The 25,453-nt window shown below is 41.4% G+C and overlaps 1 protein-coding gene across 10 annotated transcripts in view; it reads left to right on the forward strand.

The window, feature by feature from the left end:
- Positions 1-25,453, forward strand: part of hspg2 (heparan sulfate proteoglycan 2) — a 93,176-nt gene that overhangs the window by 49,797 nt on the left and 17,926 nt on the right. For 7 of the 10 annotated variants that reach the window (XR_015085723.1, XR_015085725.1, XM_086023708.1 and 4 more), the window contains exons 30-57: positions 2,349-2,419; positions 2,529-2,593; positions 2,705-2,845; positions 3,367-3,558; positions 7,420-7,512; positions 7,593-7,685; positions 7,834-8,064; positions 8,152-8,265; positions 8,341-8,468; positions 9,009-9,095; positions 9,634-9,692; positions 10,268-10,432; positions 10,600-10,710; positions 12,107-12,207; positions 12,494-12,674; positions 16,181-16,240; positions 18,948-19,070; positions 19,162-19,314; positions 19,902-20,062; positions 20,295-20,372; positions 21,601-21,736; positions 21,814-21,965; positions 22,375-22,510; positions 22,871-23,014; positions 23,196-23,330; positions 23,797-23,978; positions 24,077-24,272; positions 24,409-24,588. Coding sequence is in view for 8 of the 10 variants with exons in the window: in XM_086023708.1 (XP_085879834.1) it covers positions 2,349-2,419; positions 2,529-2,593; positions 2,705-2,845; positions 3,367-3,558; positions 7,420-7,512; positions 7,593-7,685; positions 7,834-8,064; positions 8,152-8,265; positions 8,341-8,468; positions 9,009-9,095; positions 9,634-9,692; positions 10,268-10,432; positions 10,600-10,710; positions 12,107-12,207; positions 12,494-12,674; positions 16,181-16,240; positions 18,948-19,070; positions 19,162-19,314; positions 19,902-20,062; positions 20,295-20,372; positions 21,601-21,736; positions 21,814-21,965; positions 22,375-22,510; positions 22,871-23,014; positions 23,196-23,330; positions 23,797-23,978; positions 24,077-24,272; positions 24,409-24,588 (3,668 nt within the window). In the remaining 2 variants the exon portion in view is untranslated. Of the gene's footprint in view, positions 1-2,348; positions 2,420-2,528; positions 2,594-2,704; positions 2,846-3,366; positions 3,559-3,750; positions 3,790-5,075; positions 5,310-5,412; positions 5,467-5,870; positions 5,955-7,419; positions 7,513-7,592; positions 7,686-7,833; positions 8,065-8,151; positions 8,266-8,340; positions 8,469-9,008; positions 9,096-9,633; positions 9,693-10,267; positions 10,433-10,599; positions 10,711-12,106; positions 12,208-12,493; positions 12,675-16,180; positions 16,241-18,947; positions 19,071-19,161; positions 19,315-19,901; positions 20,063-20,294; positions 20,373-21,600; positions 21,737-21,813; positions 21,966-22,374; positions 22,511-22,870; positions 23,015-23,195; positions 23,331-23,796; positions 23,979-24,076; positions 24,273-24,408; positions 24,589-25,453 lie in introns of all 10 variants that reach the window. The other 3 variants (XM_086023776.1, XM_086023759.1, XM_086023742.1) reach the window with 3 other exon arrangements.

The following is a 25,453-nucleotide window of genomic DNA, read 5'->3' on the forward strand; positions in this document are numbered from 1 at the left end:
TCCATCCAAACACAAAGTCTCAAATTCTAAACCAAAGCTAAAGGTAAACGCCAAGAGTGCCGCCCAACCTCAGTCTACAACTAAAGCCATAGTCACAGCAAAGCCAGTGGCGAAGAGACGAGTGAGCAAGACCACTGTTGGGATAGCTAAACGTGTTTCACAATCAAACCAAACACGACTAAAGGAAGCTCAAGATGACGTAGCAGTCACAAAATTTCAACTGGAGCCACCATCTCACAGAGAAATCCCCCCAAGGACACCCACTAACAATGGACGAGATAAAGCATTTCGATCCGATGAACCGCTTGACAAGAATGTCCAAAGGGGAAGAAATAACACTGTTAAAACCGCAAATTCTGGCAAGGTTGTGACAGCAAACAGCAGACTTAGCGCAACGAAAACAACACTGCATTCTCTCCGAGCTAGAGAAAAGACTGTGAACACAACAACAACAGCAACGTTGACTCCTGCTAGATCCGCGTCAACTACTGCAAAGAATTTCAACACAATCACAAAAGTTACACAAGCCCCCCGTAGAACAAAGGCAAGAACCTCAAAGAAGTCAAGCACACCAACCAAATCCACATTGAATCATGCTAAAAAAAAAGCAACAACTGCCGTAAAGTCAGTGAAAAAGCCATCATCGAAAGCAAAATCCAAGGCTAAAGTAGCAAAGAAAAAAGAGCTAAAAGACAAGAAAAATACAAGATCCGAGATTTTGGACCTACTGAAACTATTGAAAGGAGGACATAAAAATCAAGATGGTTCTCTTCATGTTGTCCTGGGAAGGCTGGCCATTCCTATACGGATTATCCCTGATGTGTAGGCTGTAATTGTGCCATGACTGATTTTTTTTTTTCCCCCATGCCATCTCTTTATTTATACTTAATATAACTATTTGTGTGGAACCTGATGAAGGGCTTTATTATATGGCACTGTATATTTCCTTGTGATTTTTTTGTGTGTCTTTTAAGGTAGTTGTCTGCTATGAAGAGATACATTATCTTAGCTTTAGTACCTATTTCATTTTTTTTTTTTTTTTTGATGACTGGACTACCTCAAATTTTGCACCTGTCTCCCGTCTCTTTATTTTTGAAGAGGTCACATCTACAGTGATAATTTTTGGGGGGGGGCTGTGTGAACCTTGACTTTGCTTAATGAGGGTGACTTTTTTAACTTCTAAAATTAAGGTAAAAAATGGAGAGAGACATTTTTCTGTGTCATTGTAAAAAAAGGAAAAATATCCCCAATGTTTTTTCAAGAGGCAATAAAATATGTTTCATTGCTACAGACGTGTATTACATTTGGTCCCCAGAATACATTTTATTTTATACACAGCACGTTTGTTTATTAATAGACAGCTGATGGCAATTTTAATTGGATATATTTTAGCTCGAGTCTTTCGCGAGTACAGCAAGTGGTGTGGATTCCGAATTCTTCTAAATAATTTATCTTTATCAATCAATCTGAATTTGCTTGGCACAATGTTTGTGTATTCTGCTGGATTACTTATAAAATAAGAGATATTTGTCTCATGGAAAGTGAGTAACTACTACCCACCATAGAACAATATTTACATAGCCTACATGTCAATCATCACATTTTTTACGTCGATAATCACATTTTTTACTTTCTTAATTCATGCCAATAATCTGACAGTTGAGATGCACGTATGTACAAATGACGGTGCAATGTTTGTATCAAGTGATGGTGGACATTGAGAATCTGCAGCATGTGTCAGATGTTAGACTAGTTTGCCAGCATGGAAGCAGTTTGTTGACTGTTGACCTTCGGAGCTGCCATAGGACAGGTGAGGTAAGGCTTGATATCCTCAAGGCAACCTGTACAGTCTGTGATTAGTTCAGCCTCTCCTCTGGTGGTAGTGCTTTGCAACTGGCTGGGGTCAAAGGTACATTGTCCTACTAACTGTCACACTTATAGTGAAGTCTCTCCTTTGCATCTTGTTCTGCAACTGAATACATCATCTTCCCAATGTTTTTGTTCATTTCCATTTCTCTGTGTGTCAGGCATACGTCATACGGTATATCAGAGAATCACCTTCCGGGATATGTTGACTGAAAATTGTGTCTTGGGCTATGCTTTATGCATTTGTGAGGCCAACAATCAAAAAAGCTTCTTGGTCAAGCTTTTTTGTGCCAAATAGAATTGTTTGGTTTTGGTTTATAAATAGGAGCCATGCTCACTGAAATGCTTGTGTTATTGTGACTGAATGATGTACTGTAAAGGATTCATCACCTAGTGATTTTTCCATTTGCTAAAAGACATTGCCCAGATTGTGCCGTATCCTTTTTGTTCACTCACCGTTTTTGGTTTTTAATCCAATCCAGATGTGCACAAGGATACACAGGCAACCCATTGCTTGGACAGAAGTGCATTTCCGGCAACAATGAAGTCAATGGTACATGATATGCTTTGATACAGATTATCCCACCCAAATATGGTCTTGACGGCGTTTAATAAAACAAATGATACTCTCTTCAAATATCTGCTTCAATGTGCGCTTACAGGTAACTGCTACAACTGTGACCCAAGAGGAAGTGAAGGCTGCAATGGTGGCTTTTGTCGCTGCAAAGTAATTAAAATTATATATTTTCATAATTTTGTTGTGTCATGTCTTCCTCATACGCGGCATGTACATTGCCCTCTGCATCACAACGCTTATCACAATCCTACGATCTTATAGATGAACGTTGAAGACCCGTCTTGCTCCAGGTGCAAGCCTGGAACCTTCCATCTTAGCCAGCAAAACAAAGATGGCTGCCTGTCCTGTTTCTGTATGGGTGTCACTCAGCAGTGCTCCAGCTCCAACTACTACAGAGACCTGGTAAGCACTGCAATCTTGAAAAGTTCTTACTTAAGGCAACAGTTCCCACTTCACCGGTAGATCATGATAAAGTGGTTACAGAAGGGCAGAGGTTACTGTCAATCTAGTGGCATTTTCTTCCAAGAGTAATGTAATGGCAGGATGAAGCCACCACACCAGAATCAAAATAGCCAGTCTACCATTTCTCAGGGAAGTATCCGGGGCAAAAAGAATGTCTGTGGAAAGAGCGAGTTGCCTGTTGGGAGAGGCCTTGCGAGGCAATAAACCCTGCGGTTTTGTTGGTTTCCACCTTGGGAACAGCAGCTCGTCTCTGTTTTCAATGGCCACGCAGCAGCAATTTTCTAAATGTTTGTATAAGACAGATTGGTTTTGTAAGAAGAAAGCAGTTGGCACACTGAAAGTCTGGAAAACTAAAGCCTCGCTCCACAGTCGATTTGACTTCTGATTACTGTGTTCATTTTTTTCTTTCCAGTTCCAAGTTTTTCATAAGCTCCTTTGTGTTTCTAATTGTATTCCTGCAGGTATCCGCAACATTTTCCCCTGGGAACTTCCAGGGATTCGCGCTGGTCAACCGTCAACGCACAAACCGCATCACCACTGGTTTCACAGTCGAGGTTTCCACTGAGGGGACTCAACTATCTTACAGCAACTTTGACTACCTTGGGCAGGAGCCCCACTATTGGCAGCTGCCTGGGGTCTTCCAGGGTGACAAGGTTAGTACCCAAAGAGCTTGTGGGCAGTGAATCCAGTGGTGCATCTGGATTTTGTAGACCTCTCATTCTGTTACTTGGCTTTTCTTCCATCATCTGTCTGTCTTTTCTACATACTGCGCTCATCAAATCGCTTGATTTGATTACCTTTGTATGTCAGTTATGTTTTTTTTTTGTTGCTTTTACCACTTATAGAAAGATTCGTCTTATACTCGTATGAAACGAGCAGAACAGGTATGCAAATGTTACTTGTGGCTACAGAGTGTCTTTTGGTTGCACATGCTCTGCTGTTTTTAAAGAGCAGCATGGCAGGTTTCTGACTCGTTGTTGCTCAAGTGTATTTTAATCATTTATACATTTAGAAATGATTGAGTTTTGTACGGCTGTAGTCTTTTCTTGATGCCATGTGAATGCATGTTGAGCAGGATGAGATTTTTACAGAAGGGTTTCAAGTTGACCTCTAATTTTGAAAGCTTGCATCACATACTTCACAGGAAGTGAAAGCCAAGGAAATTAATGGACCATTAAAGCACTTCTTACATTTTAACTTGGCTTGAATAACACCGGGAAAGCAATCCCAAATTCTAGCAGTTCAGTGATAAGGAAAGTGATCAAAGCTTATGCTTTATCCACATCAATAGAATGAGTCAGAGTTGCCAGAGGAGCAGCTCGTGAAAGATGCTTCCATTTGGAACCGATTGGCGTCTAAGGGTAAAAACAATCACAAAGCCAAGAGAACCAGTGAGCCCTTAAAAATAGTTGCGCAAACAATGTTTTAATCATGATAAGATAACAATGGACATTGGCTCTTATCTTTATAAAATCCCTTCACACCATTGATGCAAAAATTAGCTTGATAAGTAACTTGATGTACAGTAAGTTGACAAGCAGTGTGTGTGCATCTGCATGAATTTGAATAAGAAACGGATCAGGAGTGAGGAAAATCTATTAAATGTTGCTTGATGGTTGTAGAGCACTGATTGAGGGAAATTGTACCAAAATGACATTTGCCTTCAGACAGTCTAAACAGCTCAGGTCCTATGCTCTTCATAATCACTGGCGTTCACTCTCTGACCGTGCAGCCGTAGCCTGAAAGGTTTAACATGGATCGAAAATTGACCCTGGAATGGAAGATTGGTGATGAAAACATGAATTTGAACTTTTAACTGTCGTCTTTTGTGAGCTCTGGCCTGATGTGGATAAATAACACCTCAAGCCTTCAAAGAAATTGGTGCTTTATTGGGACCGCAGGCGAAAACTGTTTTATATGAATGCCCCAGACCTTGCAAAATGTTGCTGGGTCAAATCGACTCAATCTCAGGGTTGAATTGAGAAGAGTTCACTTCAGTCTGTCTCGTTGGTGTGTGCAGTGCATGCTCTCACTGTCTAAAATGCATGATTAAGCATGACTACTACTTGCAGTCATGTTACATATGGTCTGATAACTCTCAAGCCCTGACCGGTCACCTTGAGTGTTAGCATACGGATCCCTTGGCTATCCCCACTTTATGCGTCCTCAGGGTGACGTCAGACAGCTGGACGATGAGGTCTGGGCAATCCTCTCAAACTTTTCCCTTCAACAATTTCCACTCTCCTCTCGTCTTCCGACATCCTCCTCTTCTTCATCCTTCTCCTCTTCCTCTCGATGGCCTTCACGTAACCTGAGCCCACCTTCTGGTCCGTCTGGCATCTCCTCTTCAATTAGACCAGCCAGACCCCAATCATACTCTCCAGGCAATGCGCCTCATATGCAGGTACTCTCTGCTAGAGATTGTTAGCGTGACATTGTTGGTTCCTCCACGTCCCCATCACCGTCTTCCTTTTCTTTCGGGTTGTGGTTTTGCTGTCAATCAACAGACCGAGAACACAGTGAGCCAGACGATTCCTCGTGCTTCTGGAGTGGGCAGCAAGGTACAGAATAGCAGCTTAACTGACTCACTGAGCAAAACTTCAGGGACCGAATATCGTGAATGATTTAAGAAGGAATAGATGAAGTATTCTAACGGTGACCTTTGTGCTATCTTCAAGTATACTGTAAGTGCACAAGGAACCGCTTTGGTTTCACTGTCGTCTGTCCTGACGTCTGTTTAAAGATGTCTTAAGCTGTCATTTTCACATTACTGTGAGTGGAAGTTGTCAGACAGTGGGATGGCGGGCAGCACAATGGGTGATTTATTAGCGCCCTGGAGCATGCACTTAGAAAGAATTCAACTGTATGCCCTGCATTCCTCCTCCTAGGCTTTTTCTTTGCTTGCTAGCCTCTCTCCATTTCTGTGGCTCATTTTCCTCTGCTTCCCTCAACCCTTGCCTCCCAGTACTCTCTGGTCTACAAAGGTTTCAGCTTGCACCAGGACGATCTGCTCTACTGGCAGCTTCCCACACAGTTCACAGGGGATAAGGTACTGTAACTGAAAAACTTTGGGTCAAATCCCCCAGCTCCGTGCTTCCCAGCACCTTTTGACCCCTATCCCACAAGCCCTATGCCCTTTGCTTTATCCCAGTCGTGTGGTTTTCCCATATCCATCTTCTGTTAGATAATGGTTTCTCTGACGTTATCCTTTATAGAACGTTACTTTTCACATATTCACCAATATTCTTCCTCATTAATTAATGCATATTGTCATGAATAGTAAAAAGCTGCTGTTAGATTTGGAGGGGAATTTTTTTATTTTTTTAGGAGCTAAAAAAAAACCATTTTATGTCAATACTTGCTTTTTCTGTTTCACAGAATCAGTGTTAGAAGGGACTACATTCATTAGCACTGACTTTCCAATTTTGTTGATAAAGGCAGTGGTCCCAAACTTATTTTAGAGAAGCAGCACAGAAACTAATAAAAAGAAAATTATTAAAAATATCACTCACCATTAGCTACGCTTCAACGAGCCCAGTCATAGTCCGACAAGTGTTCTGACAGTTCTGACACACTGTCGATAAGTGTCTTGTGTTATTGAATGAAGCCATAAAACGTCTATGATGAATACATTTCTTGTTAGCACATAGTTGTTGTCCGCGCTGATTTGACATAATAATCGGGTGATGAATTAACACTTGGCGTCGCTGCCCTTGTTTATGTCTTCGATTATGTTTTCCTGCTGTGGCTAGTATGAATCTGTTCAGGCTAGCGGCGTTCGGGCTAGCCAAATCTAGTGACATGAGGATACACCAATTCATGCGGTTTTATCCAGTCAAGTGTGTGCCGGTCGCGTTTTTTTCTTGCATCATCACCACATCCTGCTTCTGTCGTATTGTTCACTCTAAAAACAGTTGGGTTAAAGATAACACAATATGGGGTCAAAAATTGACCAATCCACTACTTGGGTCAATTTGACCCAACTTTCTGGGTTGTTCTTTCAGAAAACAAACCCAAATATGGGTAGTTTTATACACAACAACCCCAAAAATTGGACTGTTGTGTAAAAAACAGTGTTAGAAGGTGGGTCAAATTGAAACCAATTCGTGGATCTGTCCATTTTTGACCCCAAATTGTGTTATTTTTAACCCAACTGTATTTAGAGTGTTTAGGTGATAAAAGTCTTGGACTGAAACAGCAATTGCACTTTTGGGCCATTTCCGGCAGTTGCGACTTAGACATTTGGACTAGCCCCATTAGGCCAGTTTTTAAAGGCGGTTAATGGTGTCTGACACAGCAGCGTAGTGGCCGTGGGCCATCGGGCCACAGTTAATGTCGAAACCTTTATTTTCAAAATTGTTAATGCCTCACCATGACACAATATCTTGATAATCTGCTAATTAATTTCATGCATTTCTGATTCAACTTGACTTGGAATCTGGTGGTGCTTACTTCCATTTACGAGCGCTTTTTGACCGAGGAAAATGTGTTCATTCTTGTCCAATACTTTCAAGGTGGGCTCGTATGGTGGCAAATTGAAATACACAATCTCCTACGTGGCTGGTCCAAGAGGTGCTCTACTTGAAGATGCCGATGTCCAGATCATTGTGAGTGGGCCTCTTCTTACTCATATGCAACGTTCGGCCAAATGTAGCTTTTCTTACACCTTTTTGCGTTATTCCTAAAGGGTAATGACATCACTCTGGTAGCGAGACAACCCTGGCAGAGAAGGCAGCATGGCAGCAGAGAGACTCAACAATTTGAGATTGTCTTCACCGAGGTAAGAAGAAACAGCCACAGACGATATACTGCCCTGAAAGGGAGGAATTACCCATGTGCCATCCAACTGTTTTCCATCTTATCACAAAGCTTGGAGGCCCTTGGTCAAACAAAAAATGTATCCATTTTATGTGCTTTGTAATTTCCAGGACCACTGGCGTCGTCCTGATGGCATGCCCGCCACACGAGAACACTTGTTGATGGTTCTGGCTGACCTGGATGACATCCTGATCCGGGCGTCTTACTACACTGAGATGCGCTCATCCAGTATCTCCGACATCAGCATGGAAGTGGCTGTGCCCAACTACAGCGGTCTGGCGCAGGCCCTTGAGGTGGAGCAGTGCCGCTGCCCACCTGGATACCAGGGTCTTTCCTGCCAGGTTAATTCTCCTTGTTTTTTTCACTTCAGTTCACCTTTCGAAGGTGACAACTTTGTTTGAGTAATCCATTATTTCAATTTATTTCAGGACTGTGCACCCGGATACACTCGCACCGGTGGAGGCTTATACCTGGGTCACTGTGAGCTGTGTGAGTGCAACGGCCATTCAGACTCCTGCCATCCCGAGACAGGCATCTGCACAGTAGGAAACAGAAAATTACCAAAATGTGTCTTGGAAGGTGTGATGGACACAAATCAAAACGATTTTTCCTCCCAGAATTGCCTGCACAACACTCAGGGTGAGCTCTGTGAGCAGTGCGCATCCGGCTTCTTCGGTGACCCCACTGTTGGCACACCAGAGGACTGCCAGCCTTGTGCCTGCCCTCACACTGACCCGGACAACCAGTGAGTTCTGGCACAGATGCCCGGACTGCACATTCCTCCTCTATTTATAGCTTAAGTTTTGTACTGCTCACATGTTCACGTTGACAGCAAATTCAACCTTGTGAAATCTGCAGTTAGTAGACTGTCTTCTCAATCAAATATGGCCCTCTCATTCCAAATATCTGCGTATCTCTTTTAGCAAATGTTAATTTTGTTCTGCTACAACACATTTTGGCTGATGATTTGGCTGATAATGGCTGATCAATTATTTTTATAATTGATTAGTGGTCGATTAATTAATTAATCATTGCACCTCTACCACAAAGTGAGTGAAGCCCTGAAACCTGTTTGTGTTTTACTTCCCTACGAATGTTATGTACTGTACATTTAGACAGCAGACGAAAAATGAACAGTTCAAAAGTATTAGTTGAAGCATATGAAAAATCATTTGGGGAGATTTTTTGAGACATTTCTAGAATCATATGTTGACACTACTTTATGGTTAATTTCTTTTTGTAGAGGTTTTGCAGTCCATTCATTTTTTTTTTTTTTTTTTGACAGGTTCTCTCCTACTTGCGAGAGCCTGGGAAATGGAGGCTACCAGTGTACTGCCTGTCAGCCTGGATACACAGGCCAGTACTGTGAGCGGTAAGTATTTTTCTCCAACATGACCCACATGATAACTTCACAAAGTGGACTGTGTAGAAACAGGGGTCTTCGGTCTTCAATCCTCTTCCTCCAGGGCCGGTGTACTGTCTTTTTTCCATCTGTCCCTGCTGCAACACACCTGATTCAAATGATCAGATAATCAGCAAGGTCTGCCGAAGCTGGATAAACGATCATTTGAATCAGGTGTGTGTTGTAGCAGGGAGAGATGGAAAACAGGTAGGACACCGGCCCTCGAGGAATAAGATTGAAGACCCCCTGGTGTAGATTCTGAGTCATCCACCTCTCTGTAATCTGAAAAAATTGAATTGAGGCATCTGGATCCATTTTACTTTTTAAACAACCAAGAAGTGTCCAGAGTCCTTGAATCAACTTTTGCGAATTCCAACAGTGGATTTGCTGTTGTCTCAAATGGGTAAATCATAACTTGTGTTAAATGATGAATTGGCAGTCATTATTTTCTTAGTTGTTTACATATGGATGTCGCATTTTTGACTTGGTCTGATTTTACCATCAACAGATGTGCTCCTGGTTATGTTGGCAACCCACAGGAGAGACAGAAGTGTCGCCCATATGATGGTAAGATGATAAAAAAGGAGAAAACATGAAAAGGATACAGTAGTCTCACCAGGCACAACATTATTTTCTATCAAGAATCTGATTCAATTTAAGAGTAAAAAAAGTATTAATATTGAGTATGATGCAAATTTTAATGGACCCAGTGAGGTGTACATTTTTATTATTGTGGTTGTAGTTTATTCCTCAAATGTTCTGTTTGTCAGAATATTGATTGCAGTTATATTCATCTGCCTTTACGGTTCATACTAGGGATCACAATTTAAAACAAACCGTCCTGCTTGGAATATATCGCTTTACATCTTAGCCCACTTGTCATGTATTATTTTTGTTTGACTGTAACAGTTTGTGTTGGGACCTCACAAGATCAAAGTGGAATATTTTCTACTTTCCTGTTGTCTCAAATGTATCATTCATCTGTAATTCCCTCTGTCTTTTTATTTAAACCTACATTCTTTAGATTGAACAAAAAGTGAGACATTTTTTTTTTGTTGTGCCGGAGCTGTCACCAACTCTTAATGCTGTTTAGGATCCCCCCCCAGAGAATATTGCTTCTAAGTTTGTCTTGGCCTCTGCAGCTGCAGCGTCATTGGTGGTGAGGGTGTATCCAGAGAGGGTCCTGACAACCCAGGGTGGCTCAGTCACCCTGCGCTGTCAGGTGTCCGTTTCTACTCCACACAACTTCGACTGGTCCAGAGAGGACGGGCGGCCCATCTCAAGCAATGCTGACCGACGCAGACAAGGTACAGCAGAGGCCTCAATCACATTGCTTGACCGTGCACTATATGATATTGACACATTGCTTGACCGTGCTCTATATGATATTGAGATATCTATGAATCAACAAAATGATTTACTTGTGACCCTAATGGCTATAACAAGTACACTGGTGTTTGCCACCTGATTGCAGGAGCAGAATTGTTCTTCTCCAATGTCCAGCCAAGCGATGGCGGTGTTTACATCTGTACCTGCCGGGACCAGCTCAGCACCAACAGGAGCCGTGCTGAAATTGTTGTCACAAGTGTGTATGAGTCGTGTTGCCATGAGATGTTTCCTGTCGTTGTGATTCGTCAAAGCTTTACGTTACAACATTAAACCCAGGATGGTGAACGGTTTACCGGTTTAAATTTTTAACTAATCTTCATATTTCGTCACCCTCTTAAAATGGCCGAAGCCAGGGATGGGAAACTTAAATGCTGGAGGGGCCACGATTTTCTCATCGGTGCTACTGCGGGGGTCACATAGGACCACACACTTCCAAAACAGATATATGACAAAAAGGCTATTTTAAAATGGACAAAATATGTGCATACATGCAAAATACATGCTCTTAATATGTTTTATTTATGATAATACATTTTTCAATGCATGTATAGAAGATCCAACAACAAAGTGGTTGAAGCAAACAACAAAATAACCTAAAACTGTCTTTTTTTTTTCCAGTGCAAAGGGCTTGTTTGCATAAAAATGACCATTCAAGAATGGCACAAAACCACTGAACAAGAAACCACTGTCAAGTGCAAGAACTCATTTTGTACATTTTGTTCACAAAAATCACTCAAAATGTTAATATTGAGGTATGATATGTTTGTCTTGCCCTCATCATTCCAAATGCACAAAATATCAGGCCTACTCACATTGTAGTACCGACCCAGTGTAAGTGCAACTAAGACACATCTGACATCTAGTGGTGATTGGTGATATTGCAACTTAAAGTAATAAATCTGATTTATATAGCACTTCTCACAGAGAGGGCTCACAAAGTGCTTCACATAGTTCAAATAATACAATCTAATGTAAACATAAAATATAAAATATACATATATAAAGAATCAACAAACAAGTAGTAGAATACATGAAAAGTGCTATTAAATATTACTGGAATGCACGCATAAAAATATGTTTTTAATTGCTTTTTAAAAATATGTAAAGAAGGGGCAGCTCTCAGTTCGTATGGAAGAGCATTCCACCACTTAGGCGCAACCAACTCAAAGACTCTGTCTCCTTTAGTTTTTAATCTTGTGCGAGGTACAACCAATAGAAGGCGGTCAGCCGACCGCAGTGACCTGACAGGACAGTGAAAAGGCAGAAGCGCTCGTAAATATGCAAGTGCCTGACCATGAAGGGCTCTATAAGTGACAGTTGCAATTTTGTATTGGATCCTAAAATGATCTAATACAATCCCTGACCCAAGTCATATTTTGACAAATTATTTTTGTTGCCTTAAATCTCCTCAGGATGCTGGCCACCTCTGCAAAGACAGCTAGATCCTTAGTTAAACAGATCATTCCACCCCTGAAATGAAATTGTTAATAAATATAACAATAAGTATTTGGTTCAGTTTTTTCTGAAAAAAATGACTGAAGCCGTTATTGTAGGGAGGTGACAACCAGCTCAGCATTTTTCTCATTTATCAGGTGTCGCAACCAAAGCCATTGAAGTGACAGTGGAGGAACCCAAAGCTCAAACAGTCAGGGTTGGCTCGACTGTAAACTTCATCTGTACAGCAAAGAGCAAGGTAATAACGACCATCCACTTGTTCAATTCACCACTCACTTTTGCCGATTTTTAATGAGAATCTGAGTGAAACCTGATTCAGATCCCAGGATTTACAATTCCATGTGTATTTATTCTGTATTCTGTGCAGTGATGCCAGAAAAAAAAAATCTGAATTGGGTCACTTGATCCATGATGTGTAAATCCAGCTTTGAAAGCCACCAATTTCTTTTGGCTGTAATATCATAAATACGTAGATCTTCATGTGATAATGGCAAACATTCTTTAAGTTTTGTGTCTATTTGCAGTCGCCGGCCTACACGCTGGTCTGGACCCGTCTGGGTAACGGGAAGCTTCCCAACCGGGCGATGGACTTCAACGGCATCCTGACCATTCAGAACGTCCAGCCAGAGGACGCCGGCGTGTACGTCTGCACAGGCTCCAACATGTTCGCTATGGACGAGGGCAATGCCATCCTCTATGTGCCAGGTTTGTGATCCTTGGCACCGTTAGCATCCTCCACCGTCCAACCAGCTCTGACTCCCCCACCCCTTCTTCCTGCTTCATCTGGGAATGGCGCATGCTTCTCTGCTTTTTGTGCTCTGTGAACACTTGGCTGGCTCCTAGCTAACAACGTTGTAAGCTTTCAGCCCTAACTTCCAATACTTTTGCTTTTTGCTCTCGACGCTTTTCTCGTCATTACATTATAGTTTTGGCCAGTCCAGCTCTTCCAAGTGCATTTCTTATTCTTGCTGATGCAACTTTGTGTGATTAAAGATACTTCCTGCTCTATCTGCGGAGATACAGCTTGTGGGTTTTTAAAATGAAACTTTGGACTAGACGTACTGCATTATGAGATTAATGATAATGCCGTTTGACACGTAACGAATGGGCAATCACGCTTGACAGACTGCTCTTTTACAGTACTTAAAGGGGGAAATCAACTCAAACATATTTTTTTTCAAGAATATGTTCGAGCAGGCATTCTGATTAATAGTGAATTTGTGCAATATGAGTTTAGCAGCAAAATCCACCCCTTTTTAGCTATCTCAAGGGGCTGCCATTCTGTCATTTTTGTCGACTGAAAATGACATCACAACTACCCGGGGCTCAGTTAACAACATCGTTATTTGAGCCCTGGGTAGTTGTGATGTCATTTTCAATCGACAGAATTCACAAAATGGCCGCCCCCAGAGAGGGCTGAAAACGAGTGGATTAACTCTTACTCCACAAACGCTATATTCATCAAAATGCCTTGTTTCAACTAGTGGATTTGCATAGAACATATTCTTAAAAAAATATGTTTGGGTTGATTTCCCCTTTGACCAGTTTTCTACTTCCTTTCCATATGGGTTGAATAAATCGGTGGTGGTTTATCTGCTTATGGATGACTAGTTGCTGATTCCTTTGGCTTGAGATTCTACTAGCAGGGTGTTGAATCCTTTAACTTTGGGTACTTGGTGTCCTACCTACCAGAGCTGCATAGTGTAATTGTGAGGAGGAATGTGGAGGCCCTACAGGTGCTTTAGTGACTCAGACAAACAAAGAGGACTTCTTTAAGGAGCAACTGAAAGACGCCCAGTATTCCTTCGACGAGTTAGCTGTGACATCTCGAATAATCCAAACCCAAACGGTGCTGTCTGCCATGCAGTTGGCAAAACTTGTTTGACTTTTTAACCTGCTCCTGTAATAGCAAGTGTTTCATGAGTGACGGCACGAGTCACATTTATGGCACATTGTTAAGCTGCTTCACTTTCAGATTTAAGATGCAGAAGAACCATCACCTTTGACTGAAATGTAGAGAAATGTTTCAACGTGGAAAATGTAACTACACACCATGTGTAGAGTTTTAAGAGAAACTTATAAACATCCTTTTTACGCTTCATTTTAGCCCATAAACCTTTATTTGCATCGCTTTTTCTGTTTGTCCGTGCTCCCTGATGCTTTGTTGATGTTATACAATTTGCAAATATAACCCAAGTCTCTTGTTTAAACATGTTTTTGATCTATATATTTTGGAAAAAATATATCACATGTAACGTCCCCATCCTAAGTTGTTTGTGTTCTAATTTGTAATATTTATCGTGACTGTGAAAATATTTGGTGGATAATAGAATATGAATTAAAGTTAATGGTAAGGAGGTTGTTCCACTGTAAGAACAGAGATCCTGTTATTTTGAACATGAAATAAAAAATGACCACAAGCTGTATGTTATTTAGCAGCTGTAATATTTAACATGTAACACAATATTTCTTTTGATGTGTCTGAAATGGCTTGTTGCTACTAACCTGCATGTGTGTCCATGCTCCATACCTGCATATTTGTCTCATTATCATGCTCTGTGAGTGTATTTTTGTGTGTGTGTTGAAGCTTTCTGAGGAATGGATATAATTGTCGTACAGCTTTTCCTATCAATCCATTTGTTATTGTCTTTTATTTTATTTTGCAATATTACCCATTGGCCACTCGGGTTTGAGATAAGCCTGATCCAATATTCGCATTCACACACAGTTGTCTTAAATTCTCAATAAACCTAAGAGGTAAGTCTGAAATTTGATTGCATGCGGGTATGAATAAAAGACACTGATATTCACAAGGCAGATGCTTTTTTTAATTTTTTTTTTATATATAAGTACTCCTCTTTAAATAGTTGATTTATCATGCATAAATTCACATGACACGCACATAAAACTAGCACAGATATTTTTTCTATGCACAACACAGGTCAAAGCAGTTTAGTGCTCTCAAACCATATCCCTTCTATTAAAGTTTAGGAAGTTGTTTTTTGTTTATAAATTACGTGTTATGCAAAAGATAGATAGCATTTGCTGGCCTTATTATAAAAATCTGATTGTTTTGTTGAAAGGTCGCAACTGCCCCCCGAGCACACACTCAGCCTGACTGACTAAAAACCAAGAAATGCATGTGTGAAATCTTATGTTGACGAAGCCATCCTCAACAAAATGAGCCTGAGCCGGGGTTATAATAGTTTGGGTAGTTATAATTCGTTTTTGTTACATTTGGATTTTTTTCCTAATTTAGTTAGTTTTGATTCGTTTTCAGAGCGGGCTTGTTAGTTTTTATTAGTTTTAGTTTTTTTTTTCCAAAAGTACATTTCTTGTGTGCAACATAACAAACATCACAGTAAGTATTGTGAGGCAAAAAAACGCAACAAAAATATTATTTTAAAAACATTTTAAAAGCAACCATCCACAAATCAAATACAGGTATTGTATAGCAGTAAGTACAGTAACTGCAGTGCACACTGCTTCTAAAGTTAGATGCATAAAAAAAGATTGGATAGATGGATAGATATTGATATGTATGTGTGTGTGTGTGTTTAAACAAAAAAAGGAGAGTACTAGTTACCTAGCATCGCCTTTTGGGTTGACTTAGTGACAAAAGCAGGAAGTCATCCGAGCCATAACAAACACGCAAGTTTGTCACCTACGAGCGACATCATCCACAAATTTTAGTTAGTTAATGAAAGTGTTTTATTAATTTTGGTTATTTCGTTAGTTTTTGTTAGCTAAAATAACCTTGGTCTGAACACAGCACAATCATGGTTTTGAAATGCTTCTCCGAAAATAAAATAAATGGGAAATTGAATTTTTTGAGATTGTTATAGGACCTTTCAACAACTAATCTGATTCATATGCATATGCTGCATCATAAATCATTGGAGGATCCCTGGTGGGATATAACACGATTATCTACAACCGCGCATTTCTATTTACAGTAAGTGAGACTCCTATTATCTTGTTTTGAATGCACTTTTCCTATTTTTACAGCATACCAGTAACTCCAGAAACCTACCTGACTCTTTCCTGTCAGGATAATGTCAGAGTTCAACTATTTCATACCATTTTTACATTTAGGTTTAGCCTCACACTGGAGAATGTCTCAATGAGAACGACCCCAAGAATTGACCTATCAGTTTACGTGTCCCTCCCCACTTCCTCCCCCTTCCTCCCTCTCCCTCCCCCATCTCTAGAGGCCTCACAGACACAGATGTTTTACACAGCCTATGAAATGTTTGAAGGACACAGGAAGCGTAAGTCAGCATGGGCATGGTTTTCGCTCTCTTCGGAAGAACACTTGCCTCTCGCATCTCTCTGCATCTGCATGCGCTCATCTTCCAGAGGATGTACTTTTGGCCTGGTAGAGCCCATGTACAATCAGCTGCTCTCTTTGTTTCAGTACCATAACATGTTCCAGATTGTACATGAGCATTACTGGCTCTCTCCCTTTGGTTTATAGGGCTCCATCACTGCAGGGAAAATGACACATTCAGCCTTAAGGACAACTCCTCATGAATGTTGAGAGCACTTTCAATTACTGAGTGAGGCTTTAATGATAAGCCTCTGAAAACATTTTTTAAAAAACGCAAACGTAGCTGCAACCAATCGAACATGAAGGGCCCTATTTTCGTGCCGAGTGCAAGTCTAGCGCAAAGCGCAGTCTCACTGTGTCCATGGGTGGAGTTTGCACAGGTAGAATTGGGCATAAAGAGGTGTTTGCGCCTTTGTACATCACTGTGGTATGGAAATATTCTTTTCCCGACCATTCCTAGCAGGATCCTTCATTTGCATCAAAATCAAGGCGGTCTAGTGCAGTACCCCCCGAGTACGTCGTGCTTGACATTACGGAAACCGAAATAAACTCGGTGGGGTCAATGCATGATATTCGTAGGTAAACTGCATGATCTCCCCTTGCGGACGATGTAGTCGGCCGTGCATTTGACATGGGCAATTGAAGACTGCCTTGCCCCCCCGATCGTGCGTCGGAGTGTTACGTATTTTTAAGGTGATAGTGATTAAAATCTGTTCAATGAATTGATTTCTACAATGATTCAGAGGGATTGTCCCACACCGGTGTCATGTTTATGAATGAAATACCATGACGTCCACCGTACACGTCCACAGAGCACCGAATTTGTCTGCCTGCTCCTCGATCAAATTCACCAAAAATCACATTACACCACCTGCGCCATGAGTTAGATCTGCATTTTGCGAGTCTAAAATCGAGTCTACTTTTTGTAATCACATTTGCAGACACGCCAGGGGGCGTGGCCGGATCGCCCACTGAACTAGATCATTGCCCCTGCGCGAAAATGACGACGCACCAGTTTCAATGCTGAGTGCAGACTACTTTCTGCTACCAAATTTTCAGATGAGTCGGGGGCGACGCAACTCTGTGCGTCAGAACACCCAGAGAAGTGCAACACAGCCCCAAACACGCTAGACTAGACTTAAGCCGGCACAAAAATGAAGTTACGCCCATTTTTACGCCGAGCACACGTGCGCCAAAGGCTACCAAATGCTCAAATCTTAGAAAATGTAAGCATTGTGAAAGACTAGAGCGGACCCTTGGAACAAACACAATCCATTCCAGGAGGCGGTTTGATTGAAATACATTTTCCCCATTAGGTGATGGAAAAGTGGGGAACCTTTGCAGCATAACACTTGTAAAAAAAATGCTTTTAAGTATGTTTTTACAGTAAAATGTTATCGCAGTTACTTATCATATAACCACAAAGAGAAATAAATGTTGATACTAATACAACAAAAACAATAGAATGTCAATTGTACCTTTACTTTGATGAGTCCCCCCCAACTTTTTTGTTAGTTTTGATGAGTTTTCAAATTAGTAAATTGTTTTACATCGACCTGGTTTGTTCCAAGCGTCCAACAATTTTTATCACCATCAAGAGCAGCAGTGTCTCCACATTCAGACTTTGGAGGTGTCTCTTCTTATTTCCTTTTTTTCCTCTTTTCCTCATCTTGTCAAGAAACATGCTGAGCTGGGAAACTGATCTCATCTGGGCTTCAAACATCATACTGTGCTTAATACATCCCATTGCAACCTCTTTGTAGAATTTAGCTAAAAATTTGACATGTAGCATGTTTATGAATGTCAGGGTTACAGATGGAAATCGAACAAAACTACACTTTGTGTTTAATATAATTTCAACCAAAACAGGAAAAGGGGTATATATATTTTTTTAGTGATTTCTTGACCTATAGGTAGGTTTTTTTTCTTAGGGGGGAAGAAACCTCACTCATGACAAATCTTGGTTATTTGCCATCTTTTCATTTAGAACTTTTGAAAGCTCTGTTATTTTGACTTTCATTACTTTAATTTTGGATGGAATCCCAAAGGTGATTCATTTATTTTCATTTTTAATTGGCAGTTTAGATTGTTTACTGTGATTTTGATGTCAGACTGTAGTGTATCTAAAAGAAGTGTTTGGATTCTACTTTTGTTTTTGTAAATTTATGACTGTTTGGTACTAAAGCTCAATACCAAATGAGGTATAGACCGAGGGCTGACTGGAGTTTACCAAACAAAATGAAAAAGGAGATACTTTGTTGGTGAAATGAAGTACTTACTCAGACTCAAAACTGTTTAGGTTATCCCAACACGTTTTGCTTCCTATCACTGTGATGGCGTCTCTCCGGATTGTTGATGTCTGAAAGGTCAGAGTGTCACAGTTTCGACAGTCCCAGAGCTTTTCAGCTGGCCTGCATTTAACTGCTGCAGCCCTGCTGAAAGAATCCTTTCTTTTGCTTCGGCGGCTTACAGGATCGCAGCCTGCCAAACTCCTACAGGCAGCAATAAGCTCGGAGGCCACACCAATGGCTCCGTGCCACTTTCCTTCTCCTTCATCAACTCTGCAGTGCAAGTCTACCAAAAGTGCCCACACGGCACTCCATCGCAGATTCCTTCAGTTGGCCTTCTGACTGTTTTGTCTTTTGTAGCTGCCGAGGGAGCCCAGCCTGTGGCTACCATCAGCCCCTCCACACTGACTGTCCAGCAGGGCCAGAGAGCCGAGTTTCGCTGTACAGTAACCGGCAACCCAAATCCTGCAATTGAATGGATCGGTACGACCGGTTGGACCTCCAAAAGAATTGTTGTTTCCCCACTGGTGTAGTGACAGGATGTAGTGTTATTTAGTTTTTCTGTTTTTCACAGGAGGTCCCAGGAACAGAATGAGTCCCCGGGCAGTAATAAGAGGCAACATGTTGACCTTTACAGCAGTGGACCAAGCAGATGAGGGGGAGTACGCCTGCAAAGCACTGAACACCCATGGCGAGCACACAGCACGGGTTTCCCTTTTTGTCAAAAGTATGCTCTCAGTATCTTCATATGGGAAAACTTTGTTCTCTGTTTCACTACAGTACTCCCATAGAAACATTTCTGGCCTAAGAAGTCTTGTTCCACTTGTTTTAATGCGCACACTTGGAAAATTAGTTCAAAACCAATCATCTCACTATGTGTGTCCTTTTTAAGTTTGATTACCACTAACTGTTACAAGGATTATAAAAATAATAACCCTTGTCAACAGCAAATTTTAACCCGGTGGCTTTAAATGTATTTTTGATGCTCATTTGAAAAAGGTGTTTACTTTTTTTGCCAGCACATTTTTTGGGTGGAAATACTTTTATTTTTTCGTTTGGAAAGTTGACCTATAAAAGCTTGGGCATTACGAATTTAGCATGCGTTGTAATTTATAGCTATGACCTGTAATTTATAGATATGACCTGCTGAACCTCACCCTTAATTTATTAATATTGCTAATATATAACTATATTACATATTATGATGTTGCTGTTATAGTATTATCATTATTAATATGAAAACCTGATGTGCAAGACAAAAAACGAGGGCTAGAAATGTTTACTTGACTCTGCCAATCATTGTTTTCTTTTAAGGATCAAACCCCAATGGACTTGGCACACAGCCCCAAGTCCAAGTTAGCCCCCAAAATATTGACGCTCATGAGGGGGACACCTTGAGGTTGTACTGTCGTGCATCCGGATCACCAACCCCGAAGCTCACCTGGCTTAAAAACGGAGGACAAATCCCAGCCCAGGTGAGATGTCGCCGTGATGATGATGCTGATATAAGATGACGCTAACATGTTTGAAAGTGTGTTCACGAACCCTTTCTTTCACAGGTGATTGCAATGTAAATCATCCTGACCGTGACAGTTTCTGCATTTTGACCATTTACCTCTATTTTTTTCCTCCCTTGTGTTTGTGTACTCCCTCACCCCCCCACCCTTTTTGTTTTTGGTACCTCCCCCTGTTCTGACGTTTGCTCAGGCCATTTCCTCACACGGTTTCCATCAGTATAAAAGCAACAGTGTCGATGTGTTACACAGACGTATTGAGGAGCTTCAGGTCTGTCCATCTGTCCACTGTCTGTCCGTCCTATTCTGCAGATCACATCCATTGTCCTCTACTGACACCGTCTTCACACATTGTTAACTAAGTGCATGATCCAATACGTCCTTAATTCACGCCTTTTAGGAACCATTAATTTCCCCAAGCTACTCGCAAAGTTGTTTTAGAGTTGGTGCCAAAAACATTAAAACCAACTTGCTGGATCTAATTGGCTTCTTAATGTACTCGCATGCAGCTCTCGCTTTTATGTCGTCTCCTATTGATGATCCATTGTCCTTCGTTTTGTACCGTCCTCCTCATACTCTTCCTAATTTCATCTACTAACAGTATAAAATGTACAGTAGACACTGAAAGCATTTTAGGCATCTTTTTCCCCAGGCTTTTTCTTTATTGGCTGTTCCACCATGCTCCGGGGCACAATGAAGCTCTCGGGCCTGTTTAGTTGTGCCATTCCTTCGCTTCAGCCGTTCCCAGGCGAAGCCAGACTCTGCCGTGCAACCGACCAGAAATTCTGTATATTCTGGCAAACGGCGGGCTTTGTAAAGCCATCAGCGTGTTCAGACGCACGCTGATCCAGGGCCCGCCTCAGCTGCTGCTCAGTTTAGCCCGGCTTACGTTCGGACAGGCTGCAGCTAAGCAGCTTTGTCCATGCCCCAATAGGCCCCAGATGCGGAAATGCCTTCCTTGAACCCCCTCCTCCCCCCACCGAACCCTCTCCTCAATCCCTTACCCTTTCAGGAATTTTAATAAAATGTCATTTTAGCCTTTAGGCTAAACAGTCAAGTTCTGGTTCAAAAAGCCCAATCGGATTTTCAAGCTGTATGGGCTTTGTCCCTGATTTCTTATTTTGTGTTCATTAGAGGACCTAGTTCCAGAATATTTGTAATCACACAACCATCATGTCTCATAGTCTGTTCTAACAGTCCCAATGTAGTCATCCTTTAATGCAATCATCTGTGTGTCAAACGTACGCCGTAGAAATTAGGCACGAGCCTCTGTAGCAGAATCTGTTGCAGCCTACATGTAATGTAGCGCTTGTGTGTTACATTAGCTAGTGATGTCACAATGTCATATTTGTGTTTCTTTCAAAGGATTCAATCCAGGTAAGTAGCTAATGTTCATCACCACTTGGCTGCTGTGATGTCACTATAAGACAAATAAGGACAAATTGTGTGTGATTTGTTGTCCTAATCTGCTCACTTCCGAATCACTATGTCCTCTCTAGGCCAGCCTGGACCGCACCGACATCGGTACGCTGCTTATCCCAAACGTAAAGGTGTCGGATTCAGGCACGTACATGTGTGTAGGCAGCAACAGTGTGGGCTCGAACAGTGCACCCATTAAAGTTTCAGTGCTCAAAGGTGAACTATTCTGTCCATTCATTCTTGTGGTTGATTGGCAGTAGAAGCCTTCACTGGGTATGTTTGTGCTCACGCAGCGGTTCAAAGTTCCTCAGTTGTCAGAATCCAGCCATCAGAAGCAGACGTCCACGAGGGTCACAACGTGTACCTCAATTGTATCGTCTCTGGAAATCCTCCTCCCCGAGTAACTTGGACAAGAGCGAGTGGAAGCCTATCGTCCAATCACCAGGTAGATTTAAACATGACTGCACATCCATCATGTTTACCAACGAATCCACTGGACTCTATAGGGTTTGGTTCAGAAAAATGTTGAACATTTTTGTTATTACTGTATTTATTATTGTCATTTATCCTCTCAAAATTAAATGGTCAAAGGTTGGTAATAACACCGCTAGCACTTCACTTGAACTTTCAGGGATTGCTATTGGCCAGATTCACTTTTTTTTCCTCAAAATTTAATGTCAGCCCATTTGACTCACACATTTCATTACATATCAACATAAATATGAAAATCCAAATCTTAACTGAACAACGTGTGGCATATTTACACATGTGTCCATATTTGGAAAGCTTCAACGTAAAGCATTGTATTCATTTGTTTCTATCGATTGATGTTGGTCCTCATCTGCTGCTCACAGGTTGTTGGCAGTCAGCTTCGCATCCTGTCAGCCACCGCAGAGGACTCGGGAGAGTACATCTGTCAAGTGCAGAGCACTCCAGGATCTCAAATCCACCGTGCCACTGTCTCTGTGTCGGTCACATCATCGTCCTCACGTAAGCTCCCCTGAGGTCTTACGTACATGTTGCTGAATGTGTGCAGGTGTAAAGAGTGAATTACATCTCAGTATGGTAATGAAAATGACATGGCAGCATCAGTCAGCAGCTCGAAAAGTAAGGCAGGGCACGACAAAAACCACCAACGCTTGCTTCCCGGATTAAATTTCTACCTCCAGATTGAACGATTTTAGTTTCTATTTCTGTTTCTGGACTTCAGTTGTTGTTGCCAAAATATGCCATGACTGCACTCTCACTCCAATAATTTCTCAATGTCTTGTGATAAATCAGTCAGATGATTGATTCATTGGCTGAACCGGTAAAAAAAGTATTTCTAAAAACATTGCTTTCTTTTTATAGGTCTTCAAAGTCCAATCATCGCCATTGAGCCTCACAGCGCTGCAGTGCGTGTTGGTGAATCGGCCAGTTTCAGGTGCAAAGTGTACAGCGGAGCCCAACCCGTCAGACTGGAGTGGAAACTATCTGGTAACCAACCACTGCCAGGTATTTACCAAAATATCTCTGTCTGTCTCTCTCGCACGCCTCTCTTAGAACACCCGCGGGGATGAGTATAAAAATATCCTTTTGTTGAACCGCTTTGCTGTGACGTGGGTGCTATTTTGTTTGTGTTTCCTTTTTAAATTGCAAGATGTACAACGGATGTCATTTGCAACATTCCCCACAGACAATGTCAAAGTTGGCGCTGATGGTTCTGTAATTACCATTGAAAATGCAAAACCCGTGAACCATGGTGCTTACCGCTGTGTGGCCAGCAACCCGTTTGGCATCACCCACACTATTGTGTCCTTGATTGTGAAAGGTAATTTCATACCATACATATGATATTTTCTGCACCACTTTTCATAAATGTGATGGGCATGCTAAGCGATCATAATTTATTAGGAAAAGTAACATTCAATTTGAATGCACGTTTTCAAGTAAGATTCCACGTGAAATTATAGAATTACGTCAGAAGCACTTTGTCCACACCAAACTTATTCCGTATTGGCCTTCAATATGTTTACTTTTTTCAACTCTACTACATCTGATACTAAGCCTGAATGTCATGCATTGCACCGTTTTCTGGTTGAAATTCAATATAGCTCCACTCCATTGCTCTTGGATGTACAGACTACACCCAAACCTAAGAACAATCTAATTCGAACAAATGTAGATGCACGTAATTTCATCATGTCCATCCCTGTGTCACATTTCCATCCTTTTGGAAAGTTTTGAGCGTTCTGTCTCATTTAAAGTTAAATGGTTTTGCATGTTTGTCCAATCAGAGTCTCCTGTGGCTACTGTCACTCCTGTTGGGCCAGTGCACATCAGGGTCGGTGAACCTATTAACCTGGAGTGCCAGGCTTCAGGAGAGCCCCGCCCTTCTGTCTCATGGCACCGGTTGGACAGCAACCGCAAGGTCAAGCTGAGCAGCCCCGTTCCTGCAGAGTCCAATGCAGTCATGCAGGTACTTTCAGATAAATACCTTCTTGACACTGGAAAATATTACCTGAACATCACAATAACCGTATAGATGACCTCACATTTGTCTTTGCTATGGCTCAGATACTTGTGGCTCGTCCAGAAGATAGTGGCACATACGTGTGCATAGCGCGCAACAATGAAGATAGCACCGAGACCAGGGTCGAAGTCATTGTGCAGGGAGCCTCCCAAATGCCTTCGGTGCCCAGAGTCATCGTTCCCGAGCCACTGATGATTGTGGTGGAAGGACAGACTGCAACCCTACGCTGCGATGCCCATGGTAAACAAACAATCTAGTTGAAACCACTCTCCCGCCTGTCCTCACCTGTGTTGTCACTGCAAATTAAGCACAGAAATAAAGTTACTATTTTAACTATAGAGTCATACAACACTTTCTATCCACTTTGTCATCCAAGGTTTCCCTGCCCCAACTATTACATGGTCCAAATTGCGGTCACCTTTGCCTTGGAGACATAAGGTGGTCGACAATCACCTAGTTCTGCCTAATGTGGGACGTCAAGATACTGGGGAATACATTTGCAGTGCTGTTAACAATATGGGCACTACTGAAGTCACCATTACGCTGGATGTAGAAAGTAAGTAAAAGAGCTTTCATTTCTGCTCACATTCAGTTTCAAATTTACGGCTGCCTGTACAGTTGTTTTTTTCTGTTTTAAATTGGTTAACTTAAAAAAAGTAAACACAAATGCAATACTTTTTTTGGTCACCAAACTAGGTACATTTAAAAGAAATGCTTTCAAGAAAATGTCTTCTTATATGATCAAACATACTACATAATAGATATTTTTATTCATAATTCGTCTTTGTTGTTCCAAATGCTAATGGGATGCTATTGCCAAGCATTCAGTAGCTAATGTTTTCATACAGTAGTAAGCATGCAAGTAATTTTATTCGTTTTACTTTTGTTGTTGTATTACAGTACATACAATATACTTACCACATTTTTTGGACTATGTGAGTTGCTCCTGCGTAGAAGTTGCACCAGTCAAAAAAATGGATCATGAAGACAAAAACATATATGTCGCTATATGATGCATTCGAGGGAATTTTATTTTACAAAAGCCGAGACCAAGTACAGCAGAGCTCGGACTGGCACCCCAAATCCCTGTTGCCTAATTGTGTTGATAGCAGTGAGCGAGTTCCATTTAGATTTGTAACTTCCGCTTCTAACTCCCAAAATATTTGTCTTTTTAGTTTAAAATGGCTTACCTTAACTCGAATCCTTTGTAACGGTAGAATCATGGTCAGTTATTGTGCCTTTTGGTGCTGTAAATAGTAAATTATTGTTATGGTGGAAGCCGTATGCTTAGCTAGCGATATGTTACACATTAGGATGCCGCATGCTAAAGAATGTAGCGGTAATACACCAAAATCATTTGCCTACTGCCAAAAGGAGGTAAAAGAAGAAATTGTCATGGCAACTGATGTGTAATGTATTGC

The sequence above is a fragment of the Filicampus tigris genome, chromosome 1 (genome assembly GCF_054856515.1).
Source record: "Filicampus tigris isolate MCC_2025a chromosome 1, RoL_Ftig_1.0, whole genome shotgun sequence".
NCBI classification, from domain to species: Eukaryota; Metazoa; Chordata; class Actinopteri; order Syngnathiformes; family Syngnathidae; genus Filicampus; species Filicampus tigris.